The sequence below is a fragment of the Falco rusticolus genome, chromosome Z (assembly GCF_015220075.1).
Source record: "Falco rusticolus isolate bFalRus1 chromosome Z, bFalRus1.pri, whole genome shotgun sequence".
NCBI classification, from domain to species: domain Eukaryota; kingdom Metazoa; phylum Chordata; class Aves; order Falconiformes; family Falconidae; genus Falco; species Falco rusticolus.
Window position 1 is genome coordinate 80,255,348 of NC_051210.1, and position 27,080 is coordinate 80,282,427.

Sequence of the window (27,080 nt, forward strand, 5' to 3'; positions counted from 1 at the left end):
CTCTAAAAAGTAAGAATGATCCCACTGTAAAATGTCAGGGATTGGGATTTATCCCATCCAGCTTTCCCTGTGAGGGTCTGCAGGCATCTCTTTTGGGCTAGATATTTGCAGATCTGCCAAATCTTGGACAACTTCTGAGCCAGCCAGCACCTTCTAACGCAGCTTGGTTGGGTTTGCTTGGTCAAAATGCTTCTTCCGAATGGAGGAACACTGTCAGATGCTTTGCAGAGCATTTTTCTCAAAAGCACGAGAGAAATCTTAGAAATGCCACGTGCAGCTCCGCTGGTGTTCCAGAGGCACCAGGCTTTAATTAACATCACTGAGAAGTTCAGATCCCAACTCTAATTCCTTTCTGTTTGTAACTGGGAGCTCTGAGGAGTCAACAGATTTTGCGGCTTGAACAGATGCAGTTATTTTTTGGGGTTTTTTCCCTCCCCCAAGAGCTGAGATGAATCTGAAATACACCTTTGTAATTGCTGCTTTTCTCTCTTCTACTTGATATCTGCCAGAGCCACCGTCCAACGGACGTTACATGGGTTAGTGTTATTCCTGCTGTGTTATTTCAACTCAGGCAGAAGTATTCTCCTGGATTCAGCAGTTAGTGCTGTGAAAAATCGTGTAATCGTTCTCTGCTTTCTCTAAAGGTTCAGTTACACTGTGAACTGACAATATAAATGGAAAACGCACATCTAGGATTATTTTCATTCAAGTCTTTGAATGAAACCTGCACTCCTTGTGATGCAGAAGTGCTGTGCACTGCACCACTCTGTGCATGCGTGTGTGCACTTACAAGCACACCCCTTGCAAGGGTAGGGGAGACTTTTTCCATGTTGGTGGTGCTTTCAGAGTTGTAATGTGGAGGCACATACCCAGCTGTGCCAAAAGATGCTCTTGGGGGGGGGGGGGGGGGGGCGGGAAGAGAAGCAAAAGAGCATCTTCCACTGACTGATAGAGTTGCAGAGTAATTCAGAGGGAAGGGACCTCTGAAGGTCTCCAGTCCAGCCTCCTGATCAGGGCAGAGCTTGGTTATTGAGTGTCTCGGGGTCTTGTCCCACCAAGTCTGGGATATATTCAAGGATGGAGATGACAGCCAGCGGTGCTTGCTCTCTGGTCAGCAATCCCTGGGGGTCCACCCACTCCTAGGGCTGGATGGGCAGTCAGACGGTGTGGACAGGAGTGAAGATGTGTTCTCCCCTGCCAGAAAATTCGGTGTTGAGCACTTCCATTCTGCACTGGGGTTGTCCCCTCCAAACAAGGAGATTTTCCATGGGCAGGAAGATCCACTTCCTTGGCCACATCTGCATGAGGAAGATCCCAAACCACCACGGGGCTGGTCCAAGGCCAAGAAGCTGGGCTGTGTCCAACACCTGGAGCAGAAACCAGCTCTTCCCAAAGTGCTGGACATATCCTGCTTACCCAAACAGCACTTGTGGGTCCAGGTGGGCAGCGTGCACAGCATGCTGACCCCCAGCTCCACAGATCCCCACTTGGACCCTCTGGTCTTCCCTAAGGTTAAGTAAGTGCTTTTGGTCTTGCACCTTCATTTCTCCATCTGCACAATGCAGCAGTGCCCATCTCACAGACCACTGGATATAAAAATTCAGGAAACAAGGAAAATGCAGATGATTCTGCTCCTTTATAGGTAAAATTCCTGGTAAAATGTGAATGTGGGTGGGGAAAAGTGGATTTCTGGTTTTCATCCTCCTTTCTGTGGTTACTGTTGAGGAAATGTGTTACAAGAGATGTCTGAAGAATTGTATTTAGTCTTAAAAACTTGCTCAGATCTCTCTGCTTTCTTCAGGAAAGATTTAGATTTAGAAATGAAACAGAAATGACAAAGCTGAGATTTTTGGTTGAAAAATAACGTCAATTCTTTCTTAAGTGTCATAAACATATGTATTAAAAAAATATATATTTTTTTAAAGAATGGTTTTAACTTTACTCAGTTCTAATCCAAGAAGAAGCACTTTCCCAAGGTCACCCACTACAATAGTGAGACGAGTGACTTGGGCTCCATCTCCTCTATGAAATCTGCTTAAAAATAATGGTCTGGAGGACAACCTGGCTGCTGACAACTAACTGTACGACTTCCTTATCTAGCTGCTCTGTTCAATAGGTGTGGTTTCCCTGGTTAGCTGCTGAACATTGACTTTTTGAGTCCGACAGCAGCTTTTTGCAAAGCCAGCTGATACAGGGCCATGGAGACTTGTGGACACTTCTCAATAGCAGGGGATTTGTCGAAGCAAATCAGATCTGGAGTCACTGAGAGGGAATTAATGTGAAATGCCTTGATGTTGGTTTTACAGTCGCTTTAACAGGCATAACTATGCTATTAAACTGATCTCCCTGTATTTAACTCTTATTTGCACTTGAGTGCAATAAATGTTTTCCTTTAGGAAGGATGAATTTTACAGAGTAGAAGAGCTATAAACCTCCCAAATGCCTCATCAATAATGACGTAACAGCTTACAGCCTGAAACCTCTGCTCCTTATGCTGTAGTAGTGCCTTAAAGTCCTATTTCATCCTCTTCATCCTCACCTCCTCTTCTTCCTCACCCCAATTACACTTTCAAAATATCTCTGAAATGATACTTTGGGCAAACAGCTGGTTAGACCTTGGGTAGTCACACACAACTAAAACTGTCACCTTGCTTCAGCAGGGCAGCTCCTGACTGCAGCCCAAGTCAGCTTCTTCTCCACGTTGTTGTGTTACATGGTGGAGAACATCCTCACCTTGATACCCGAGGGGGACTTGGGTAAATTAAGGCTCTATAAGAAGTTGCAGCTTGTACTGGCCTGGTAGAGACATGAGCTGGCTGTACCCTTGGTTTTGGATTAGTTGTGCTAAAGAGTAGGAAGAGTGTTTTCTGATGTTTTTGTAGGTCTTCCTCTGCCTGTGGGTGGGAGTAGCTATATCACTTTACTGCAGAGGCAGGCTGGTGTTGTAAGGCACTGGCCACGGGTCCATGCTGGAAGAGGTTGGGAAGGTGATGGGTTGGACACCTTCATTGCTCTCCCATGCAATTGCCAGCTCCTGAAAGCTGTTTCCTGGCCAGGGGGTGGGGGGTGGGTGTCCCAGCACTGGTGGCTGTTGGGCTATGAAAAGCAGATGGGGGCTAGCGCCCAATAGGTCTGACTGGGGTGGACTTATCCTGACCCAATGTCCATGAGTCCAGCAATAGGGAACACCTTGTAGCATCTTCACATCCTCTGTACCCTCTTTGTGGCAGGCAGTGGGATAAAAAACCCCTTTAACCTTGCTCATAACGTGAGGGGTAGAAATACATAGCTGGAGCTGAGGGCTGGAAACTGAGACGGAACCCTGCTGAAGTCTTTTTCTTGCTTGGGGGTTTTCTGCAGGGTTTTTTTGGTGGATTTTTTTTTCTTTCTTTCCTCTTCTTGGCTCTATCTCTCAATTGCAGCTGCTCGCGCAGATTTGTCACAGGTCAGGAAAACTTAAGCCATGATTTGTAGAAGTTGAATGGACTTTTAAAATCAATTTTGTGGTCCCTGGTGTCAGTGGGGTGCCAATCACTGTGTGCTGGTGCTGCCCAGTTCCTCTGCAGCTATCATTAGGAGGCGCGGGCAGCATTCATTAGAGGGAGGCTGAGTCTCACCACCTGTTAATGGAATCGAGCTGCCTGACCTTAATGTGTTACTGATATTTAATCTGAAGTTTCTGTGGACACCAGCAGGTTGTAACAGAAACAATACAGGCCCAGCAATGCAAAGCCTTAGCCCTGAGAACAGCAAAATAAATTAAATTTATTAATTAGTAAAAATCCTTGGGGCCTAGTGGTCAAATGTGGAACTAAAAAAAAAACAAACGGTGTATTTTCTTCCAGTTCATGATCTCACAGGTTCCTGGCAGGCTCTTGTGTCCTGCAAGGGGGAGCACGGTACAGCCTGTTTGCTCTGGACTGGTGGGAAATTTTGAGATGCTCCTCGTCCTGCTCAGGTGGATGCAACTCCATCCCCACAGCCATCCCCATCACCCCCCTGGTCTCCTTTGCTTTGCTGAGATGCACAGGTCCTGTACTCCTGTGACCCTCATCCACGGGGTCTCTCCTGATGCACCCATCACCCCATGGGGTCCTTTCTTACCTGCTGTGATTGGGCTCCCTCTGGTCCCCATCTGGCCTGGGGGATGGTCACCTGCTAAAAATCTGTGGGTGCCCCAGAGTGGATGTGGTCATCCCTGGTGCTCGGTTGCAGTCCTTGCTTCACAGGGACGTGCGGGCAGCAAGTTGATTGGGTAGGATATACCTGGGGATTGGGGAGCTCACACTGATTTGGGATGTTCCCTCGGTGAGGCTGTCCATGGAGAATATCCATGCAGCTGAGTCACAAGCTGGGCTGAGCAAGGGCTGTTTTCCACCCTTCCCGTGGGATTTTGGAGACTGTGGGAAGAAACACAAACCTCTGCCTGTGGCTCAGAGCTTTGGGCTCTGCCTGGGACCCAGCACTGGCCAGTTCCTGCCCTGCGAGTGCCAAAGATAAGAGGTACTAGTAGACGTCTGGCTGGAACCATCAACCAGGTTTATCACTTGTTCCCCTCTCCCCATGAGCTCCACGTGGCCCTTGATGCAGCAGGGCAGGCAGACGAGGTATGGGCAGGGGGTCCCCAGCACGGGGCTCTTGCAGGAAAAAGTAGAATTGGAGAATGAGCCCACCAGCCCGGCTCTTTGGAACGGAAAAATGTGGTCCCTCCTCAGTCTGGAGCAGATGAAGATGTCTCTCCGGAGCCAGGAGGAAGCTCTGGGCTGGCATGGTGCCAGCTAAAAGATTGAATTATGATTTCCTAAATGCTTCCTGAATGTCTAGGGCCATGACATTTTAAAAGGTCCTCTGTCCTTCTTTGGGAAGGACAAGTCTCCGCTCCCTGAGATGCAAGGAATGATACATATAGACAAAACTGAGCTATCATCCGTGTGCCCAGGTGGCCAAGGAGGCCAGCAGCATCCTGGCTGGTGCCAGCAGTGGTGTGGCCAGCGGGAGCAGGGCAGTGCCCGTCCCCCTGCCCTCGGCACTGGGGAGGCCGCCCCTGGAATGGCGCGGTGGGCTCTGGGCCCCTCGCTCCCAGACAGACCCTGAGGGGCTGGAGCGTGCCCAGAGCCGGGCAGGGGGCTGGGGAAGGGGCTGGGGCACAAGTGCTGTGGGGAGCGGCTGGGGGAGCTGGGGGGTCAGCCTGGAGAGGGGGGGCTGAGGGGAGACCTTCTGGCTCCCTGCAACCCCCTGAGAGGGGCTGGAGCCAGGGGGGTCGGGCTCTTCTCCCAGGGAACAGGCGACAGGACGAGAGGGAACGGCCTCACCTTGTGCCGGGGGAGGGTTAGGTCCGGTATTAGGAAAAAATTCTTCATTAAAAGGGCAGTCAAGCCCTGGCACAGGCTGCCCAGGGAACCAGCTGAGTCACCATCTCTGGAGGTCTTCAAAAGACGTGTAGATATGGTGCTCAGGGCCAGGGGTTAGCGGTGGGCTTGGCCGTGCCAGGTTAATGGTTGGATTTAATGATCTTAGAGGTCTTTTCCAACCTAAATGATTCTATGAGTCTATCTTACAGCCTGTCAATCTGCTGTCCACCTGCCCTCCAGGATGCATATTCTCACTCCTTGTCATGCGTGTGCATGGTTTGCAGGACAGAAAAACCACCTGCTGCTGGGAAAAATGGTGGATGCAAGGCAAAAAAGGGGTTGCTAGGTTGCTACTGATAGAAACTCAGCCCCGTCTTCCTTGGTTCTTCTTACTCGCAATGGTAACACACTAACTGGTGGGAGCCCTGGGTGGGGTGGTACCTGTAAATGCCCCACAAGTGTGGGGTGACGTTGGAGATTTTGGCTGGTCATAGGGAAAAGGTGGCTTTGGTCCCCAAAGCATCACCAGGAGGCAGTGGGGGAGGGAACAGCATGGCAGCAACCCACGGTTGTGCAAACACCTTTTCACAGGAGATATGCAGAGGGAGGAGAGGGTCTGGCCCTGGGTCCACCACCCACCCCTTCTGCTCCCTAGGCAAGCTCTGCCCTCTGCCCAGCTCCCATCTCCTCCTCTGTAAAACAGGGTACATCCACCAGCCTGCTGCTTCTTGCTGCACTGTCCATATGCTTTGCCATCTTCCCCCCGTGCCATTTAAGTACAGAAACAGCTAATTTGGGCCTGCCACGATTCTCCACGGCACAAAAAGTCTGCTTGAAGGCCCTGCAGAGGAGCCCAAATCAAACAAATTTCAGATGGTCTCACAAACGAAGCTGAAAGGTCATAACAATATCAAGCAGGAGGTCATATGCAGCGCTGCAAGCCTCTGCTAAATATCAGCCAAAGATTAGTCCATCCTCTCCAAAAGGCCAAGCGCTATAAAGGCTCTGAGTTCCTTCTGCCACGCGTTCAAACTCAGGGCATCTAAAAATGGCACAAGCCCCCTAAGAAAGAGAAACACAACTTTGGGAACAGTAAATTAAAGGGAAAATGTCAGGCTAGTGAGGTGTACAAAAGTGAATTTTGGAAATTCTTAGATTTCTTTAAATCCAAAAGGGACTTGTAGATTGTGTGGCTAGCGCTAATTAATTTGGCGTCTTGCTGAGCATCGTCATCACTGTTTAATCAGCAGCTGTGAAACAGTGTTGTCCATCTGCCAGCCTCCCATCCCGGCTCCTGGGGATGGCAAGGGGCATCTCTCTCTTAGATAGATCACCACATCCTGCATTTGTTTGAAGATCTGGTCCTTGAAAGGCTTCACCTGACATAAAAATTGCCGGTGCAGGAACTGTACTGCATAGGAATTTCATTTGGGGAAAGCAAACTGGGGGGGTTAGAGTCTTGTGGAAAGAGCTCAACAAGGCTGCAGGCTTCTCCCCAAGGCCACCAACCTTCTCCTAATAGTATTGTGCTAATTAACCAGCCAGGTTCTTGGTTCTTGTGCTGATGTGTGGATAGCTGGTCTAACTGGGCTCCCTAACTCTCCCCTAGTCCAATTTCTGGTGTCTGACACTGGATGTCCCACAACTTCCAGAGGTCCAAGACCAGGAGTTTGAGCAGCAGCTGAACCTCACACCCATTAAAACTGCTAAAAACCCATATGAGACACCCTGTAAATATAAAATAACCCATTATTAGCATGAGAGGAATCCTACCTCTGATGTGGTGGGTCCTGGAAACACATGGGTGGCTGTATCAGTTAAGCTACAAGTGCCTAGTGTTCGGAAAGCCCTGGGGACACACACTTTCCCTGCCATGGCATCTCATCTTCCTCCCCCGAGCGACAGCTCACTGCACTCCAGTCATCGCCACTATTTGTACTTACAGGGCATTTAACCAGCCCCATAAACAACAATTTTCAGGTTATTCTGCACCCTGTAACCAAAACCCTTTTATTTATTTTGTTATTTCTGTTAAGAGCAACACCCGGAGCCCCGGGAGCCAAATTCCTTCTGAATGTCAGCTTTGTTTCTCAACAGCAAGGCTGTTTTGGGAAAGTAAGATAACTGTGGCAAGCTGGTGCTGTTAATGGGCTTCTCCAAGGGGGTTTGCTGGTCTAGCAGGACCAAGGATGCTGTAGCCTCCCTGTATACCTGCCAGGCTTGCTGGTTATGCTGAACGGCAGCCTGTAGGTTTCCAAGGTAGATGTAATAAAAACAGCATCCATGTGAGAGAGGAAGAATATTTCTGTCTGAGCAGGCTTGGCAAAACTGCTGTCGGAAATGTTAAAAATCATAACGGGAGGTCAGCTCAGGTCCTGGCCGGGTGGTTTGCTCCTACACAAGATGGGAGGAGGCAGTTCTTTGAAAGAAAACAGTAAAGTGAGATAAACTCGCCTGCCATTGCCTTGGTAACCCTCCCTTTGGGTGACTTAAGGCCACTTGGTTTGGCTTGTCCCCTGCTGAGAAGCACTTTCTTCTCCCAGCAACTCCCCAACATTCTCCATCCCACGAGGTGCCCATCATGTCCAACCAAGGGGTTGATGCGGTGTGAGGATTCTGGACCCAGACCAGTTTTCCACCCTGCAATGCTCAGATTAGCTCTGCCTGAACTAATTTGATGGGGAGCAGACTGCCAGAGGTTGTATTTTGCTCAAAAGAGGGAGCAGGCTTTGCTGCTGGGGTCCCCTCTCTTCCTTCTCTGCATCCTCCTCACCCCCTGGTAGTTGGAGAAGACATAAAACCAGGGGATGCAGGTTTGTGTATGGGCCTCCCTTGTCACCTAGCTTGGCTCATTCTGGATTTGTCTATGATTTCTTTCTCTTTAATATTCACATGGCTTAATCTTTTGGCTCTGCAACAGCTTTTCTGTTTGAGGTGGCTGGGTCTGCTTCTTTAGACTAGTTTAATTACTGGTACGGTGTTGCCTTTACATTTAAAAGAAAAAGAAAAAAAGGCATTAATTGACATTGCACAGGGAGCGCAGACCCACCGCTGCCATCTTTCCTGCAGACAGATTGAAGATGACATGCCTGGATTTGCAGCAGACACTCCTGGCACCAGCCCGATGTTAAGCAAATGCTTCCCAGCTGTGGATCATGCCTGGTGTTTTCCCCGACACCCAGCTGTGGGACTTGGGTTACACCTTATCTGCATGGGAAGTGGGAGGACCTTGCTGTGGTTGGAAGTAGTTTTGGATGTAGCATTGCAATCTGTCCACCTAAAAATTCCTGCAATGGCCTTGTTGCAGCAGGAGGACGCTTCTTCCTCGGGTGCAATTGCTATGCCATATAAGGGTACTTCCATAAGTGACTTCTTGCAGTGACATCCCCTGTGTGCTTTGTAACGTGGCTTATGGCTAGTGTTGCTCGAGGACAGATGGCCCAAAGTGTACCTGTATATTTAGAAGTTTTTCTTCCAATTCACTTCTCCCTCAGTGAGTCACCTGGATGCTGTGCAAATCCATACCATACGTGGGCTCCCCCATTCCTCCTGGAGATGACATGTACACAGGGCTGGCGGCAGGCTGGGACCTTCTGGGACAAGGGGTGAGCTCTCGGCATGAGCTGCCTGCCTTGCTTCCAGCCAGAAAATTCCCCATACCTCTCTTGCAAGTAATTCTTTACCGGGTCTGCTGGGATTGGGGGAGGCTGAAATGTGGAACAAGTGTGTGGGGAGGCTCTGTGCACTCTGCGGGGTTGCAAGCTTGGCGTTGAGATGGAGGATGTGATGGGAAGCCATTTAGGGGGAAACTTTCCCAGCCCTGTAGGTTTGCCTTCAATCATCCCTCCCAGCACATAGAGATGTGGCTTATTAGAGTGGACGACGGGTGGATCCAGACTCCATGGAAAGGATATTTTCGTAAGGTAACATTTGCACAGTCCTCTTTGGGCCATGTTGCATGACCCTGACCCCAACATCAGCCCGGGGATGTTCCAGTACTGCAGATAGCAAAGCATTTGGATAACGGCACCAGCTGGACGGTAGCCTGGGGTCCCACTGGGGACCCTCTGATGTCTGGAGCTGACCGTATAAGCAAAATCACTGCTATTTCCCTTTGCTCCAGCTGAGGTGGACTTTTAAAGGGCAGCCAAGCTCTTGGGCTAGGGGCTTGGGCCGTCTCCTTGGCTTTTGGCCACTGGAAAGCAGTTGGCCTCGGTAGAGCAAAGTCTGAGTTTGGGGCAAATCTGAGAGTGCTGAAATCCAGGCGGATAGCTGACACAACCCAGTGCTCAGCCAGGGGCGGGTTAGGTAGTGGTGGGCTGCAATAACTGCCTGAACTCTAGAGAAGTGCGATGTCACAGGGGCGCAATTAAAACAGCAATCTGTCCTCAAAACGTCACTGACATTGATTAAAGGGCTTGTGGAGTTTTGCCACGTTTTAACTCTTCCTGAGCATCAGGCTTAATGTGCCAAAGACCAAGTAATCCGGTGTTGCGAGTCATCCCTGGAAAGCTTGGGCTGCGCTGCTGGCACCGGGCTGGGCAAAGGACATTGATCCTGTTAAAGAGCAGATATTAAAAAGGCAAGGCATTTGAGAAAAGGCATTGTGTATATCTGAAAAAACCCTGACATTATTCAGTATAAGCTGCTTTTCCAAAACTATCAGAAGGTAGAAAAAAACCCACCCCACACATTTTTCTTTTCCCATTTTACATGTTTAAGCCAAAAAAAAAAAAAAAAAAGGCTTATGAGATTTGAGCTATTTATTACCAAATAAAACTGCATCTTGGCCGTGTGCTTCTGTGCCAAGTTTTGGCATCATGAGAGCACAAACATCAAAGGTTACGAGCCCCTCGAACATGAGGTTGATGACGGAAACATTGACTTCGTCTTAACTTTCTCAGGGATGCAAGATGCTTGCTGGGATATTTCTGAAGCTGGTTGCAGGGAAATAAGATGTTGCCTGTGACAGAGTCATACCTGCAGCATCCTACCTGGTTGCTACCAGGCCACCTGCAGCTCTGTGGGATATTCTTGATGGAATAAGTTAGGAACTTGATTTCCTATTCCCATTGTGGTGGAAAAGACATGCGCTCAGCTTCCTTTGACTTCAGCAGGAGGGGAAATTCCCCACGAGCAGGTGGATTTTCATGCTGGAAGGGACAGCTGTTGTCACCTTCTCCATCCCACATCCCAAAATTAATTCCTGCCCAAGTGAGGGGACGTTCTTTAGGAAACTATCCAGCCTGGGCTTTATCAGCCCTGGTGCTGAGGCAGGGTCTGGGCTGAGGGTATGCGGTGCCCCCTGTTTCAGCCTGTGTTGGCTGCAGGTCAGCCCAGACCGCTGGGTTTTGTTGGTCTTATTACCGGGCTGATGAGTCCCAGCTCATGTCAGGCACTGCTCTAGGCTGCGCTCAACCGTGGTTTGTTTCATCTTTGCTCTTTCTGGTGTGGAGTCACAGGTCTCTGTGCGGTGCCTCCCTCCAGGCTGTGTGCACGGCACCCTTGGGCTCCTCCCCAGACCTCCTTCCTGGCTTTGGCACCGACATAAGGGGCTTAACTGCTCCCAGCCGCCCCCCCTCCTGCTTTCCGTATAGTGAGCACTTCTGCCTTCAGATGCTGCTGGGGCTCTGGGAGCTCGTGGTTTGCTGATGACCAAACCCCATTTTTCCTCAGATACTCTGCCACCTGCGAATAGGACCTGTGTGGTTTTTCTTAGGTAGATGACTTTACATTTAGCCCTATCAAATACATATTTCTTGCTGTCTGGGTAGAGTTTTCCTTTATGTGTTATTACAGCAGGGCTTAGCAGCACTAACTCATGCCAGGATCTCATGCAGAAATGTAAAGTAAAAGCTATTTCTGCATTGAGAAACTGATGTTTTACTTGTACTTTAAACATAGCTCTCTCTCCTGGAGTGACATGTACCTAGGATATTAAATTTAATAAGGCAACAGGTTTCCAGGATCTTCAGCTTTTAGCTACAGACTTCTTATTCATGGAGCGTAAAAGGGGAATTGCCAGGCTGTGACATGGCAGGACTCACACTTGCTGGGGTTTTCTCAAACCTGAGTTCAAGTCAGCTCAGCATAAAGAGACTCTGGGCTGCCCTGACATGTGCCCACTCGCTGTCAGTACCCACCGCATCTCACGCACCTCCTCTTCAGCTTCAGTTCTTGGGCTGGACGGTGGCCCTGGCTGCTGGCACAATGCTGGGGGTGCAAACGGGTCCCTGCACGACACCTCCAACCAGTGCACCGTGATGCTTTAACTTCCAGAGTCCTTTAGGTTAGTTAAATGAAGGGGACAAGACCAGTGGGGATTGGAAGCTTTCAGGAGCTCCACAGGTGCAAGCCCCCATGCCGAGGGCTGCCCCTGGGCTGGGGGGGTGAGCTCGTGGGCTCAGGATAGGACCTTATAGCCTTGGTTAGTAAATCCCCTGTACTTGTTCATTCGCTGCATCACCTGAAGCCACCTACTGGGAACATTTCTGCTCTCTTTTAAGAGATAATCTTAATTTTTTTATACTTTAGCAATTGTGAAATGCTCCTGTCTTCTGTATATTGTCACTTTTGAGAAATGCCTGCTGCTGAACGGCTCCTGCTTTCTGCCTTGTGGGGTGAAGAGGGGCATATTTTAGTGTGGTTTTTGGGAGGTTTCTAAAAAAACTCAAGGGGGGCTGTACAGTATATTGGCTTCCCTGGGTGGCAGTTACCACACATGCTGCCCTCCTGGCCCTGCTAAGGGAATCACACACCCTGGTACATGCTTTGCACCCTACCTGGCATGTGTCTGCAGGGTTTAAGATAAAATCCAGGTGACCTGCAACATGGGACCAACCAGTCGCTTTGCAAGAGGATGTCCCATGTCCTGACTCCCATCCTTTCACCACTACAAACTTCATTAGCCCTCAGCATTAATAGCAGCACTAACAACACACCCAGCACTTGCCACCTCCCTTTCTTTAATAGCCAGCCTGACTTCTTGCTGCTCCCCAGCGCTGTGCTCTCTCCACAAGGTCAGATAGCTGGTTTTGGTGGCACATTTCTGCAGATGCTAGGAGAAATGAAACTCAGTGCTGTGCCTCAAAAAGTTCTGGCTTTGGGGCTGATTTGCCAGAGAGCCAGCAAAGAAGAAAGGCTGGACTGCAAAACGTTCCCCATCCAATCTGATGTGCTGTTCCCAGAAATGGTGAAACATTCACCAGTTTCCTAAACCCGCCCCCCAGATCACTGCCACTCACTCTGAAGCTGTGCAGACATGTTGGATGGGATCTCCCACCTCCGGGCTTAAGCTGCAGATAAATAAATCCACCAGGAAAACACATCTGGTTATTACAGTCCTACTTAAAACACAGGATAGGGGGAAAAATCAATGCATGCAAAATGGAGATGGATGGGACTGATGTGGAATAACCTGCCCAAACCAGCCTCCTCTGTGTTTTTAGGACAGGTTTCACATGCTGCTCCCATTCTAGCAGGGAGGTTTAAAGCAGGTCAGGCAAACCGTGCCCCAAAAAGCATCTTGCCCCTCTTGGATGGTAAGGGGTGAGCAGGATGGAAATCTTCACTGAAAATCCCTATGGACAGGGGATATAAAATGTGTGTAGAGGAAAGGGCTGGCATCGGTGCCACTGGTCCTCACCGAATGCTGCTGAGGAGGGAGAGGATGCTGGGGCCCACACAGGATTGGGGTGCTGTGGCTGCATCCCCACAACCTGGCAGGACAGCCTGTGCCAGGACTGCGGATAAGCCCTGGTTCCCGAGTGTCCATGAGGTCCAGGCATACGGACAGACTCTGCTCCCCTCTGAGCCACTGCGGCGTGGCATGGGTTAATGCTGAGCAGATGCAGGTTTGAGACCAGGGGGCTTAAACAGGGACAAGAGACAGCTGGGGGCATTGGCTCTTTCCTAACACCTTCTCTGGGGAAGGGTTAGAGCTGTGTTTGGATTTCAGACCCACCAGGTTTGTCAGTGTTTGGGTGGGGGGTTTTGGTTTGAGCTATCGCAGAATTGAGAGTCTGTGCACAATGCAGCGCAACACCCAAGATCCTGCCAGGTCTAGCTGGTGGTGGTTCGGGGTTGTTTTTTTTTTTCATGGTTTTGTTTTTTCCCCTGTTTCTGGATGTCCAGCCTATCATTACTGCTAGGAGGGAGCTGCTGCAAGCCCCCCGCCCCCGGGCCGGTCATTAAGAACAGTTAAAAGTGCTTTAAGGCAGGTGTTGAGCACTTCCAAATATCTCGAGGGCTTTGGACACAGTGAAAGCAAGGAAACATTGGAAACCCAAGTATTGAATTTCCCTTTCCAAGCAACTGGCTGCAGCATATCGCTGCCCATCAAAGTCAGGGCTCCTGCGTGCACAAGTCAGCACGTTTTACATTCCCAAGGGCAGGGACAGGGCTTGCTCCAAGTGCTTCCCCGTTGCTCTCTACAGGCAGAGCCAAGTCATAGTCAGCTGTCATGTCAGGTTTATTTTTAAAATGAGGATGAATTCCTTCCCCTATTTAATTTTCTCATTTCCAGGTTAGGGATTAATTGATGTAGCTGTAAGACCCTGCTAGCAATGTATAACCACGAAAAGATGAGCTCTCTTCCCTCTTTTAACCAAAGGGGCCCCTGGGCCCCTCCAACTCCATTTTCAACTTTTTTTTAAATTGAGCTAACAATCCAAACCCTGGAGAAGAGCTGTTGAGCCCAGGCACCTGCCAATAAACTGGGAAAAGCTCCAATTTTGTTTGCCTTCCCCACTGTATGGCACATAAAATGGGCTTGGGTTACACACAGAGGCTGGCTGGGGTGATGGTGGGGGAGAAGGGATGGGTGAGCACATCAGGTGGCATGGCTGCTGGGCAAAGCTCCAAGAGTTGCTTTGAAGTTCAGATACCAGCCAAACCCTTTCTGCCCTTGGAAATGCCCTGGTTTTGCTCAGGCATAAGCCCTGCAAAGGGCTGAGCACCCAAAAGTGTCATTTAGACCTCAGATGTGACCCCTGCTTTTTAGCTTGGGCATTGAGGGTGAGCCATTCCTGTTGGCCATTGGTTCTCCATCCTTCCCGATGCCTTCAGTCCAAACAGAAGCAAGAAGGGTTATAAAAAAGTCACAGAGGGGTTTTGCAACATCTCCAAAGCCACGTTTTCTCCGGTGCCTTTTCCTGGCAGATGTATGAAGCTGGACTCAGAATCATGAGAAATGGGACAGTTTGGGGAGGAAGAGCTGGGCTGGGTAGGAAACATCATGCCAGGCTGCCAGGGCCACCCATCCCTCCAGGCACGTGAGAGCCTGGGAGGGGAGGAGTGAAACTGGGGCCATTAAATCTCAGAAAACATTTTCTTTCAGTGCAATTTGAATTTTTTTTTTTTTTTTTTTTTGGTGTGTGATGATCCAAAAATCATAAATGCACCCTTGAATGCCATACATGAGAATAAAGCTATAATTAAAACATAGTGTGAAGTATAAAAGCAAAAAGACAGATTTAAGTGTAGCAATGCTGCCGAAGTGTTTCTCCTTCCTCCTCGGAAAATATTGCTGAATTCAACACGTTCCTGTGAAACATCATCTTCCACAAAACTTTTTTTTTTCTTTCCCTTGAAGCTAGTGGAAAAGGATTTCAGGAAAAAAAAACCTCATCCAGTGCTGTATAAACAGCCATCCCGCCCCTGTGATGGGTCCGGGCTGCCTGGCCCTATCCTGTCACCAGCTCTTGCTGCTCCCCATCCCCACCACTCAGCATCACTTCACCCCTGCTGTAAATATGCTGGTTATTGCCAGTTGTGTGGGTTTTGTTGTTGAATGCTGAATCTAGGCTCTGGAAGGAGTCCTGCCTTGGCTTTTTTTGGGTGCATCAGGACTGTGCATGTTTCCCTACGGTGTGCAGGAGAGGAGATGCTCTGCTCAGCATTAGGGGCCACGGGTGTGTGTATGAGCTTCTGCTCCAGCCACGCCAGCTCACGGCACTCAGCAATTCATGAGAGGCTTCTTTAGGGTGGGAGGATGTTGAATGGGGATTGTACAAGCAGGCAAGGGCGACCTGCGGTCTCTGAGGTCTGTGTTTACGTATTTTTCAGGACAAGCTGAGCTGTGTTTCGCTGTGCCTGCACAGAGGTCCATAGAGGCAGGGGGCAATAAGAGCTGTTGGGTGGCACTGACTATCAAGTCATTAATTTCCCATGGGGAAGCCCATCTCAGCCCCATTCCCCTAAACTCCTTTGCAGCTTTTTTCCATCAAACGTGCAAGACTGAGCAGGAGGATGATAAACCTCCCAAACCTCATGTTTCCCCCCAGGACCCAACCGTGCTCCACCAACCATACAGACCAGCCCTTTGCCCACTGCAAGGGCTCAATCCTGACTTAGTCCCTGGTGCTGCATGGCCTGGCCAAGCAAATAAGGCAAATGTAAATGATCCTCATCCATTGCTGATGTGTGCCGGGGCTGGTCCTTGCCCGGCCATGGGCTGGTGCTGGGTCTGCTACCCACTGCACAGCACTAGACGTGTGGGATGGCAGGCTGCACCCTGGGCTGGATTTGAGCTGGTTGCCTATTATTTTTGGCATGGTTCTTGCCATTTGCTAAATGAAATGAGAAAGCTGTTGGCAAAGGTGCTGAATATGAGACAGATTCCTTCTCCTCATCTGATGAATTTTTCTCAAATTCTTTCCTCCTCCTCTGCTATCCTCCTTGCCCCGATCTCCTTACCCTGCATTTGCTGTTCTGTAAGTGAGATGCTGTGATATCTCCCTATCTGCAAGACTGGTAAATTTTTATGCAGCTGAATATACAGGAGATTTGCCCTGGGAGCTTATTATTTTTTATTTTTTTGTTTTCCATGTGCATTGCCACCTATTAGTAAGTCAGTGTAACTTCTTTAATAAGGATATGTTCACAAATAATTTGCAAAGGGTTAACACGTGGCTGGTGGCACCAAGTGGTTAGTAACTTGTTTGTAAACGCAGTGTGAGTCCCTGTGGCAGTCCTTCTCGGTGTGCTGCCTGAAGCTGGAGCCGCTCCCATGATTTTAACCTTTACTCGCTGCATACTGTCGGACTGATGCTAACTTCCCACTGCATTGCTGTCTCCGAGGGAAATTTTAATGCACGTGCAGGGCTCCCGAGCTATTAAAAGCCTGGCAGGCTCTCTGCAGAGCTCGGTGTTTGGAGAGGCTCCTGTTGATGGGGTTTATCTGCCTTCCCAGAGGAGGCGGAGGGGTTGTGGGGGCTCTAATCGGGGCGAAACGGCTGAGACGCCATGGCTCTGGCCCCCAGCTCAGCCGATTGTGACGGGCAGATCTTCCGCGGCTGCAAAATCTGTCAGTGAGTGAAGCCAGGGCTCTCCAGGAGCCGCCATCTCTCTCTCCACCACGATGGGATCAAGATGTATAAACAGCTCCAGCCTCCCCACCGCTCCCCTGGCTCCCACATGCTCGCACGCAGAACATGAATGCCTCGAAAAGCCAGCCAGGTTGCCTTACCCAAGGGAAAAATTCACATGCATCGCAGGCAGCTTAACAGCATAAGACAGATTTTGTTTTCCTTTCGAAGGCGGCTGGGCTCCCTGGGCTGCAGCGGTCTGCTCGAGATACCTACTCCCAGCACCAGCTCTGGGCCTGATCCTGCATCCCTTTCTAGTAGCCTGACTGCATCAAAAATACTGTTGCCACAAGGAAAAGGGGTGGAAATTAATTGTTCTGCTTTCTGGGTTTTTCTTTTCATGAAGCCCATAGCATCCCCTGTCTCTCTGCAGGGATTACCCAGGGGCTTTGCATCTCTGAGATGGGTCAGTGTTTAATGAGCATGTGGATCCCTTGAGCCTTCCTGGGTGAAATGTTGCTGGATGGATAAATTTGCATGCGCACACGCATAGTCAAATCTTGACTGATGCTAAAGGAGAATCCCAGTGTCAGAAACACCCAGTATCAGACCAGTACATTTTGGTGACTCGTTGTCACATGTTAACCTGCAAAAATAAATGAATTTATCATTTGTGAGGTTTACCTGGGGGTGCGAAGGAAGCAGGAGCATTTCTTTTAATGAGAAGAAGTCCAGGCTGCTTCAGATAATGTATAGAAACAGTAAATATAACTGTAGAACTGAGGGGGGGGGGGAAAGAAAGAAAAAGCTGTGGAAGTGAGAAAGTGTCGGCGAGGAGGATGTGATGAGTTTCCCTGTGGGTTTCCACTGTGTTCGAAGCCTGTGTGAGCGAAGGGTGGAAACGGTGTGGTGGCGAGCAGCCCAACAGGTTCAGCTATCCACATGCCAGCATCATCTGTTGGCTTGCTAAAAACTAATTCATACCTCCCCGGTTTGAGACTGCAGCCTGTAACACCACCTTCCAGCTAAGCGTTTTGGATGCTTTGTAAATAGCTGTTAAGCAATCCTCCCAGTGGGATTTTTAGTTGAATGTTGTCTTCACGGAGCAAGCAGGGAGAAGCACGGCATCTCCAAGCTGGGTAGCTGAAGACCCACTATGTAGTGGGTCCTTGGCATCACGGCGTGAAGCCACGGTGCCCATCACGGTACCAGAGGTGAGCCAGACTGGTGGGGGCAGCTACTGATCTGCACTCATGTTCTGGCAGCGGCAGGAATTATTGAAGCGCCAGTTCTCCCACCCCTTGGTCCCTGGCGCTGACCTTGGCTTTGGGATGTGATAGAAGAAGCTGAAGGGGGGTGGGGTGGTGGCTGTCAGAACAGTTACATAAGGCAGAGAGGTGCTGCTGGTGCTCACCCAAAGGCACAAGGCGGGTGGGGCATCAGTGACCACAAGGTCCTACACCATCTGAAGCTATGTCATATCTTCTTTTGGACCAGGCTTGACCCCAGGCATGTCAGAGAACCACATAGCTCCCCTTTTCCACCCCACAGATAGCTTGGTTTGCCCAAGACTTGATTCACTCCTCCACTGGTTCCCATTTTTGCCTCCATGTTTTAAGGCAAAATTTAGATTTGCAAGGCACTTCTTAGACCTGGATTATCCTAGCTAAGCTCAGGCATTAGCTGCCTTTGTGGCTTAGCTGAGGCCAGGTGGGGGTAGGGCACCAAGGCTTGTCCAAGCTGGGGTGCGTGGGTGGGCAGGCTGAGGAAGACAGCAGACCTGGCAAATGTGTACGGTCAACAGAAGAGCATGAGGATCTAATACGCAGCAGGAGAAGAAATGCAAAGAAGGGGAGGGGGGAAACACACCCCTTCTCTGCTGAGAAATAACTCAGTTTAGACGCTTGCACTGAGACAGAGGTCTCTGATCTCAATGGCACTTGGCCTCAACCAATTAATGGGAGACTGCACAGAACTGGAGTAAGTTGTTTGCTTTGCTGACACAGATGTGATGCATTGCTCATCTCAGAGCTGCTGATCTGATGTTGCTCTGAGCTATCATCATCTGTCGCAGCAACAGCGTTTAAATGAAAGGAAGAAACAACAGGATGAGGAAAGAAGGATTTCTGGCTGGTAGGAAGCCTGACAGTAAGCCCAGAGAAATCAGTCCTCCATGGCTGGAGATACTCGTGCCGCCAGGAGGAGCACATCAACGAGCCTCACACAGCAAGGTGGACCTTCTCCACCTGACCAGCAGGCTGGACATGGGGACATGTGTTTCCAAATTGGCCCCTGGTCAAAAGCCTTTCAGGGCTGGTGAGGACTGCATTGCCTCTACAGCAAGGACACCGGGCTTCGCCCTTCCTCTTCAGCTGGAGAAGACAGATGTTTGCAGCAAAGGCCACTGAAGCCGATAAACCTGCTAGGTGCCTTTGGGGTAATCCATAAAAAATATCCAAGAGCTAGCAGAGCCCTCTTCCTGCAGAATCAAAGTATCCCAATAGAGGAGAGTCCTTCTGTAGGATAAGGACCAAAACTTGAGCTCACTGAGCTGGGAGAAGGTCTCTGCCTTGCAGATCCCAGAGCAACATCACCTTGCCACAGCCACCACTGGAGCAGGTGGTGGGCATGTGGCTCATGGAGGATGCAATTAGTGGCTTGGGAGCTTAACAGGCACACTTTCCAACCTCATTGTCTTTGCTGCAGAAATGTCCTCAAAGCTTAGCTAATGAAAATGTCAGCCCTGTCCTTGTTCTGGGGAGCGAAACTATAAGCTGGAATCCAGTATAGGGACTCATTTTCAGTCATGGATTTCTCTCTGCTGTGGGCAGACATTACTGTCCAGGCAAAAAGCAGATTAAATACATGAATCAAATTTTCTTGAAGCATTTATAGGCAACGCTTGTCATTTCCAATGCAAATGTGATCTAGGACCAACCTATGGCTTGGGAAAGAGAAGGAAGATGTCCTAGCAGAGCAATCGTTTATAGACGCTGCTAACATGAGATCCTCCATTGTGTTGAACAGGGGTGACTGCCTGTGAGCCAGATTTTGGTGTTGCTCATAGTGATTGACCTGGAGTAAGGCTGCTCAGCTGGTGCGAGCCGGGTGACACCGGGATTACCTTGTGTATGCAAGACCCTCATGGACTTGGAAAGCAGGCTCCAGCAAGGCCCTTTGCAGCTGGATGCAATTAGCAGGGGAGGGTAAATTTGACAGTAGGTAGCTTGGAAATGTCATGCTCTGTTTTGTGCTGTTATTTGTTTGCCAGGGCTCTCTGAGGTTCACCAGTACCATCCTTGGCAGGGACTGGCCTTTTGTTGTGCAAGCTGGTTCGGTTATGCCAGCTGTATAATTTGATGGCTGCTAATAAGCATAGATTTGCTGAAGTATTCCCCAAAGTCTTTGCTTTGCTGTCAAAATCCTCATCAGCGATTGGATTAGTTGTAGGGAATGAACAGTTACAACCCCAGACAGTGTATTATGTTAAGACAGATTGATGGGGTTTATTTAATCGTATGGTCCTGGTCACATCTCGATAGTGTTTTTCCTATGGAGGGAAATGCATCATTGCACCCATAGGTACCAGAAAAAATACTAAAAAATGCTTGATTTAATTGACTAGTGCCTAAAAGTACAGCAAATCAACTCTTTGTACCAAAACAAAATAGGTTAGGCTTTTACTTTACGTTATGCTAGCTCTGCATGTCTTTATGCCCAGATATCAGAGAAGAAGTTTGCACCTTCTGGGCTGCAGGGAAGTATATGACCAAGTTTCTCACAAGGACTATCTTGGTATGGGAGGAAAAATTCAAGTCCAAAGCTCTGACAAGATGATGTGCCTACCCTGCACTCTCTAGTTCGTCATGGCTCTGTCATCAAAGGTCCTGCAGACATTTCACTAAATCAGACTAAGGCCTCCCAGGACGGAGCAAAAGGCTGTAAGACCTTAGCTAAAGGTTGCGCCAGGCATCAAGAGACAAGAGAGGTGCAGAAGACGAGAGACTGGCATTTTCTGCTTTACTTAGGTGCTACAAAACGCAGCCCAGTAAATGTGGGGGAATATCTCTGATCTTCACTGTCCTGTGATGCCCAAAGCCATCTTTGTCTGAAATACAGCTAAACTGCTGGCTGGTGGCACAGGCTGGTGTGCTTGGGTGTGCAGAGGGATTAGCACTTGAACCTGCTCTCCCACCTTGTCTTCAGGCCCCAAGAAGACCTGGAGGTGTAAAACCACTCACCAGTGACTTGCTGTAACAGTTTTCCCTTGGGAGGACCCGTGGCCATTAGAAGCTGAGCAATTCACCGTGAGTTACTTTGCAAGTACACAGCAAACACAGCAGTTACGAGGCATCTCCCCATGATTATGGGGTTGCTCAGCTTTAGCAATGCACCAGGGCAGCACAGGATCCCCATTTCATTACTCACCCTTGACCTGTTGGTGGGGTACGGTGAATTGTGGCCACACAGACAGCGGCAAGTGCAACCTGCAGTACTGGGGGAATGGGGTAAGTGGATGGCTCTTGGCTCTGGGTTTGCAGCTCCGTTACTGAGGAATGGCGGGTCTGATCCCACCTCCTCTGGCTTTAATTAATAGCAAAGTCAAATCACGCTGTTATGTGACAGCATGAGAAATTAACACCTTAAGAAGTTCTGCTGCTGGTGGCACACGTGTTTGTTACCCACTGCCTCTCTCAGAGGGGCATTACAGAGGAATATTTTGTATTTAAGAGACGCTGTGTGTAATTACTTATGCACAGTTTTGCAAATCATTCGTTTCTGTTAGGTCCCCTCCCGTTGTTTCTCTTGCTGGCATCTGGCTTGTGTTGTGCATCTTCTGTTTCCATATGGGCATGAACAGAAAGTGCTCAGGGCTCCCTGAGCTGCTCTGACGGGCTGGCCCTGCCTGCCAGCAGAAGGGAGGTGTAAGCAGAAGGGATCTCAGTGAAGAAGACGTGATGTGTCTTGGGATGACACTCAATGTCTCTCGGTGCTGTTGTTCCTGGGTATCTTGTGCCATTCCCAAGAATTAAAAAAGAAAGAGGAGCATTTTAGGAAGGAGAGGTCTCCAAAAGACTGCATAAAGGGGTAGATGTCCTATCCTGGGGCTGATCCTCAGAAAAGAGGCATCTTTTATAGCCTAGCTGAAGTCTCATCCTTCACCTCTGAGTTTACTCTTTCCCTACTTTAAGAGACAGAAGTTTTGCCATGATGCCTGTAAATGCTCCAGGAATGTAGGAATTAATGTGCTGGATCCAGCCAAAGGCCCATTCAAGCAAGGATCTTGAGTGAGGTGCAAGCCAGTGCCAGATGTTTTGCAAAAAGCCTCCACTACGGATATCTTTCACACCTCATTTCTTCCTCGTTCCCATCAGTTTCATGGCTGGTCTCATAGCAGTCTGTGTTGCTTCCTGCAGCCGTTCCCTCCCTGCGTGCAGCTGGTGAGGACGGGCTGTTGAAGGGCCTCAGCAAAGATGCATGGTCTTAATCCTGGCTCTCAGAGGTGGAAGGTGTCACGTTCACGTCCCACAGTCAGTGAGAGACAGTTTCTTAGAGCAGAGATTATTTCCTTGCCTACGAGACATTTTTAGAGAGGCAAAGAAATACCTTGAATTGCATGGAAAGTCAGCAAGCTTTGAAAACTTTGGTGAGATCATAACCCATGAAAACAGATTTTATAGAACAGATTTTTTTTCTCTTTTTTTCTGAAAGGTTGAGGTTTTTTCGTAGAATCATGAACAGTTTGGGTTGGAAGGGACCTTCAAAGTCCCTCCAGTCCAGACCCTGCCATGGGCAGGGACACCTTCAGCTGGATCAGGTTGCTCAGAGCCCATCCAGCCTGGCCTTGGATGTTCCCAGGGATGGGCCATCGGGCACCTCTCTGGGCCACCTGTGCCAGTGCCTCACCACCCTCCTTGTAAAAAAAACACCTTCCTTATGTTTAGCCTGAATCTCCCCTCTTTCAGTTTAAAACTTTTCCCCCTTGTCCTATCGCTACTGGCCCTACCAGAACTTTTGTTCTTTTTCTCTTCAAAACAGGCAAACCCAAACAAGCGGAAGCAGTTTACATCAGTATACACTTCAATTTGGAGCCAAAAATCACTTTGAATCTAAATCTAGGTTTTCATTCCAATGGTTTTTGGAGGAGAAAATTTATTAGTCCAAATGAGCATTTTTCCATGTAATCAGCATTAACTGACCTGTTCTCTGATTTTTAACCCTTTTGGCAGCAGAGAGAAACAGCTCTTTGCCCAGTTGTTGTCCCGGATGGGCAACCAGAGGGCTGGGCTGCCCTGGCCACCTCTAGCCCCTGTGACGGCCGTGCTTCTCTCTTGCAGGTGCTCCTTTTCAAAGGTCTCAGCATCCCCATGCTACCTCCTGCCGCCACTTCCACCTGGGTCCCCAGCCTCAGCTCTCCACTGACTTCACCCTGCCTCACGCAGTGCAGCCCCAGCCGGGGCTGACCCCCCACATGGCCCCCGCGCACCAGCACAGCGGCCCCCTGCACCAGCCCCTGGCGCCGGTGCCAGCCCTGCCCTTCCAGGACGTGGCCGGACCCTCCTTCCTACCTCAGGCGCTACACCAGCAATACCTCCTCCAGCAGCAGCTCCTCGAGGCACAGCAGCGCCGGCTCATGCCCCATCCCAGGTAAGAGGATCTTACTCTTCCAGAAGGATGCTCAGAATCTACCTCAGCCTCACTTCAGCAAGCAGCTCCTGCAAAATCCCAGCAATAAGTGCTGGTAACGTTGGGTTTTCTTCACAAGTTCATCTGGGTAGCCCCAAAATGCAGCCACCAGAAGGGAGGCTGCAGGGAAGGTTGCACCTGCAGGTGTACCTTTCCCATGGGGATCCGTACAGTGCTCGGCATCCCAAGGTCACCTATTGTTGTCACTCGTAGGGTGACACACCTTGGTGTTACAGTGAACCTGTCCTGCAACAGCAGAGAGCATGACAGACCTCGTGCATGAGCTACCTCCTTGTAGCTGCTGTTTCAAAACCATGTAAGAGGTTGTATCCATCAGGTTTGCACATGGAGGGCTTTCTCCTCTTGGTGGTCTTCCCAGCTCTGTGAGGGAATGATGGCATTGACCTGCAGCACATTCAGCCACGGAAAGCAGCCTAAATTCAAACTGGGCTGATGACTGCAAGAGAATTACTATAACTCAGCAGAGGTGGAAATGGATGCCTGGCCTTGTCCTCCTGATTGTGTTTCTTGAGAGAGGGGTTTAGATAGCACGTAGGAGAGGAGTGATTTTTTTGGAGACATATGGAAGCTCTTTGTGGGTTGTACCCATGCACCAGGAATCAGAGGGTGAGTCTTTGCAATAATGCTTCATTTGGAAAGAATGCTACAGAGGGAAAACACTGTCTTTCCATACCCTTTCTGTCTGAAAATTGTGTGTTCCTCTCATCCTTGTTTTGTTTTGCATAAATTGGATTTTAGGTGTATTTAATGTTTAGATAATAATTGTGTAGCAAAGACGTGCAAGGCTGATGCACCAATGACACAAGTGTTTCTCTCTTAGTCATAAGCTGAATTCAAATAAAAGCACGCAGCCCAATTCCACGCAGAGGCTGCTTGGTAAATGCTGTTGGTATTACATTTGCAAGTGGTTTGTGATGTGGAAAAGGGCAGGAACCTCCTGCCCGGTCCCACAGACTGTTTCTGAAAGCACAGCTGCATCGGAGGAGGGTGTCAGAAACCTTACCGGTGTGGGGCATGAGCTCCCAGTAATGGGAATCTGGGTCGTGCATTTTAAAATTGAAGCCTCTGAACTGTGGCTGCATGAAAAATCCTTTATCTGGCAGTTCCCTGCTTTGTTTGCTCTGGTGTTTTCCTGTAGATTTGCTTTGTGATGGCTCCAACTGGTAAGCAAAGACTCGTCAGGGAGCAAGGGGTGTGATCCTGTAATGCAAATCCTGTTTGTGCATCCACCTTGTTTCCAAAAGTGGACACTGATCACGCAGCATGTGCTCTTCTCCTGAGCAGTTCAAATAAGCAATAAGCATGAGAAAAGACTCAAACCGCTGGAAGAACCTTGCTGTATTTTCTACCACTTTCCCTACCACTTTCCCTGCCAAGGTGGTGGAGCTGTGGGAAAAGGAGCTGTATCCTAGCCTGGCCCGTCCATCATGCAGAGAAATGTTGGCAAAGGCCAGCAAGAGTAAATTCTGCTTCCAGCTACTCCTGAGTAATCCTGTTATGAATGAGGTTCCCCAGGAGTTTATGGACTGCATGGGGAGACGAGACAACCTGCAGCTTCTTTATGATGATGGATAATGGCTGAGGCAGGGACATCTTTTATCTTGTGTGTTGTTTATGGGGCTGACAGTGGAGAAACATAAAATAGTGCGAAAGGCACAAAGCTGCTAAGGAAGAAGTTGTTTGGTTTCCTCCTTTTCTTTCCATGCTGCCACCGAATAGCATCTCCTGTAAACTGAGTGTATGTGGATGCCACAGAGGGTGAGAGTGGAGGTCTGTGTTATGTCCGTGGTGACCATGAGTGCATGACATAGCTCTGGGTTCCTCTTCCCATCATCCCTGACACCTGCTGGGACTCTTTCCTCTTGGACACAGATTCAGAAGCCCAGCCGCTTGGGTTTTCCCCTGGTTTATTGACACAGGCTGGGATCAGGAGCTGTATGTACCAATGCCCACTGTGTGGCTAACTGGCTTGCCGGTCTCCTTCCCGCAGGCGGGCTCAAGAGCGCATGTCTGTTCAGCCTCACCGTCTGCACCCCAGCTTTGACTTCAGCCACCAACTGCAGACTCCACAACCCATGGGGCCCCAGCCCAGGTATTTAGCCGAAGGGACGGACTGGTAAGTCTTCCACATTGCACTACTGCATTAAATGAGGTGTTTAAAAAGTCCTGTGAAATCTGTAAGGGTTGGTGGATGTCATCATGGATCAATGGTTTCGCGAAAGGTAATGGTTCATCTCAACACATACAAAGTGGGGAGTGTGCAATGGGATAATCATCTCTGGGAGGGCCATGAGTGCGTGCTAAAGCCTTTGTGCATGTATGTGATAACATCGAGGCATTGGTATTGCCCATAACTCTTCATCCATGGATGCAGACTGCAGCCAAGCATTAATCTTCCTGCTTCAGGGCACAGTCAGGATCTTTTTCCTGTAGACCAACATCTCTGCCTGAACTAGATCTTCTGCTGTCCACCAGGCACTCAAAACCCCAGTGGCTGCAGCTTTTCCTGTGGTCTATATTAGGAAGCACCATCCTGCCCTGCCCCACCCTGCAGGGTGGTGTGGATGAACTATTTGTTCTTAATCCCACTGCAGTGTTTGATACCCTGGAAAATCGGAGCAGGGAACCGATTGTTTCATTTTCAGAGCAGGTTTGGAGCTCTTGCACAGTGAATAAGGTATGGGGCCCTACTTGGAAGAATAAGAAAATAAAAGCTTGCTTCTGAGTAGCTGCTTGTTAGCTGAGCAAAGTCCATTCTGTGCACGGAACAGAAAAACCAGCATGTGAACATGTTATTAGAGACAGTCGCAATGTGTATGCACAAGGGGACTGAAATTAAATGGCACAGGAAATCTTAATTATGGCATTTCCTAACATCTGAGTGCTTCACTCTGCAAATGGAGAGTCCTTTTAACACAGGGAGGGATTTTCCCCCGCCCAGGGTAATAATATACAACCTAAAATGTGGCCAGATCCCTCTGCCATTTTCTTCTCAGGTGTTAGTGGCACTGCTGTGAGTTGAATCTGTCCGGGATGACATTGTTAGATCAGTTTGTAAAGTGGTTCATGTACCATCTGGATAGAGCCATTCTTTCTGCCTCTCTTTCGGTGCAGAGTGTTTAATTATAATCATTAGAAAGATCTGATAAAGCATCACTTTATGTTCCCCTCCTCCCTCCCTCCCTTTTCACCCTGTGTTTCTCCATAGCCTTATAAAACCTAAGGAGCCGGGATGACAGAAATCATATACTGTGTATATATATTTGGGTGACTCATTTCCCCTCGGGGCACATGTACAGTTTTGCCCAGTGACAGATATAAAAACTTTCCTCTAATGTGTTACCACCGCATAAGCAGCAGCGGCGCTCACTCGGAGGAGGTGGGTGGTAGGCACCGTCACAGGAAATGGGGATGGAAAGAAGATCTGAAGGTGATCAGTCATCTTAGACAGCTCAACCTCGATTAAAATCTTCTGGTGAAGAATAAACAAACTCCCATTTGGTTCCTTAAATCATCTTCTGCATATGCATTTAGTGAAGACCATCCAACCTGTTACCCGGAGCCTTATCCTTCACTTTTCAGCTGTCAGCGGCCCGTGTACCGTAAGCAATCACAACTCTTAAACCTCATATCTAAGCACCAAGTTGTCCATGTAGCACAGGCTGGAAGGGGGTGGTTGGTTTTGGTTTTCTTCAGCTAATGTGCTCTGCTTATT

The 27,080-nt window shown here is 49.2% G+C and overlaps 1 protein-coding gene across 1 annotated transcript in view; it reads left to right on the forward strand.

The window, feature by feature from the left end:
* The window catches only part of RNF165 (ring finger protein 165), a 47,465-nt gene that overhangs the window by 12,978 nt on the left and 7,407 nt on the right, over positions 1–27,080 (forward strand). Inside the window, exons 2-3 of the mRNA XM_037374251.1 lie at positions 22,996–23,305; positions 25,356–25,481. Coding sequence (XP_037230148.1) covers positions 22,996–23,305; positions 25,356–25,481 — 436 coding nt within the window. The remainder of the gene's footprint in view (positions 1–22,995; positions 23,306–25,355; positions 25,482–27,080) is intronic.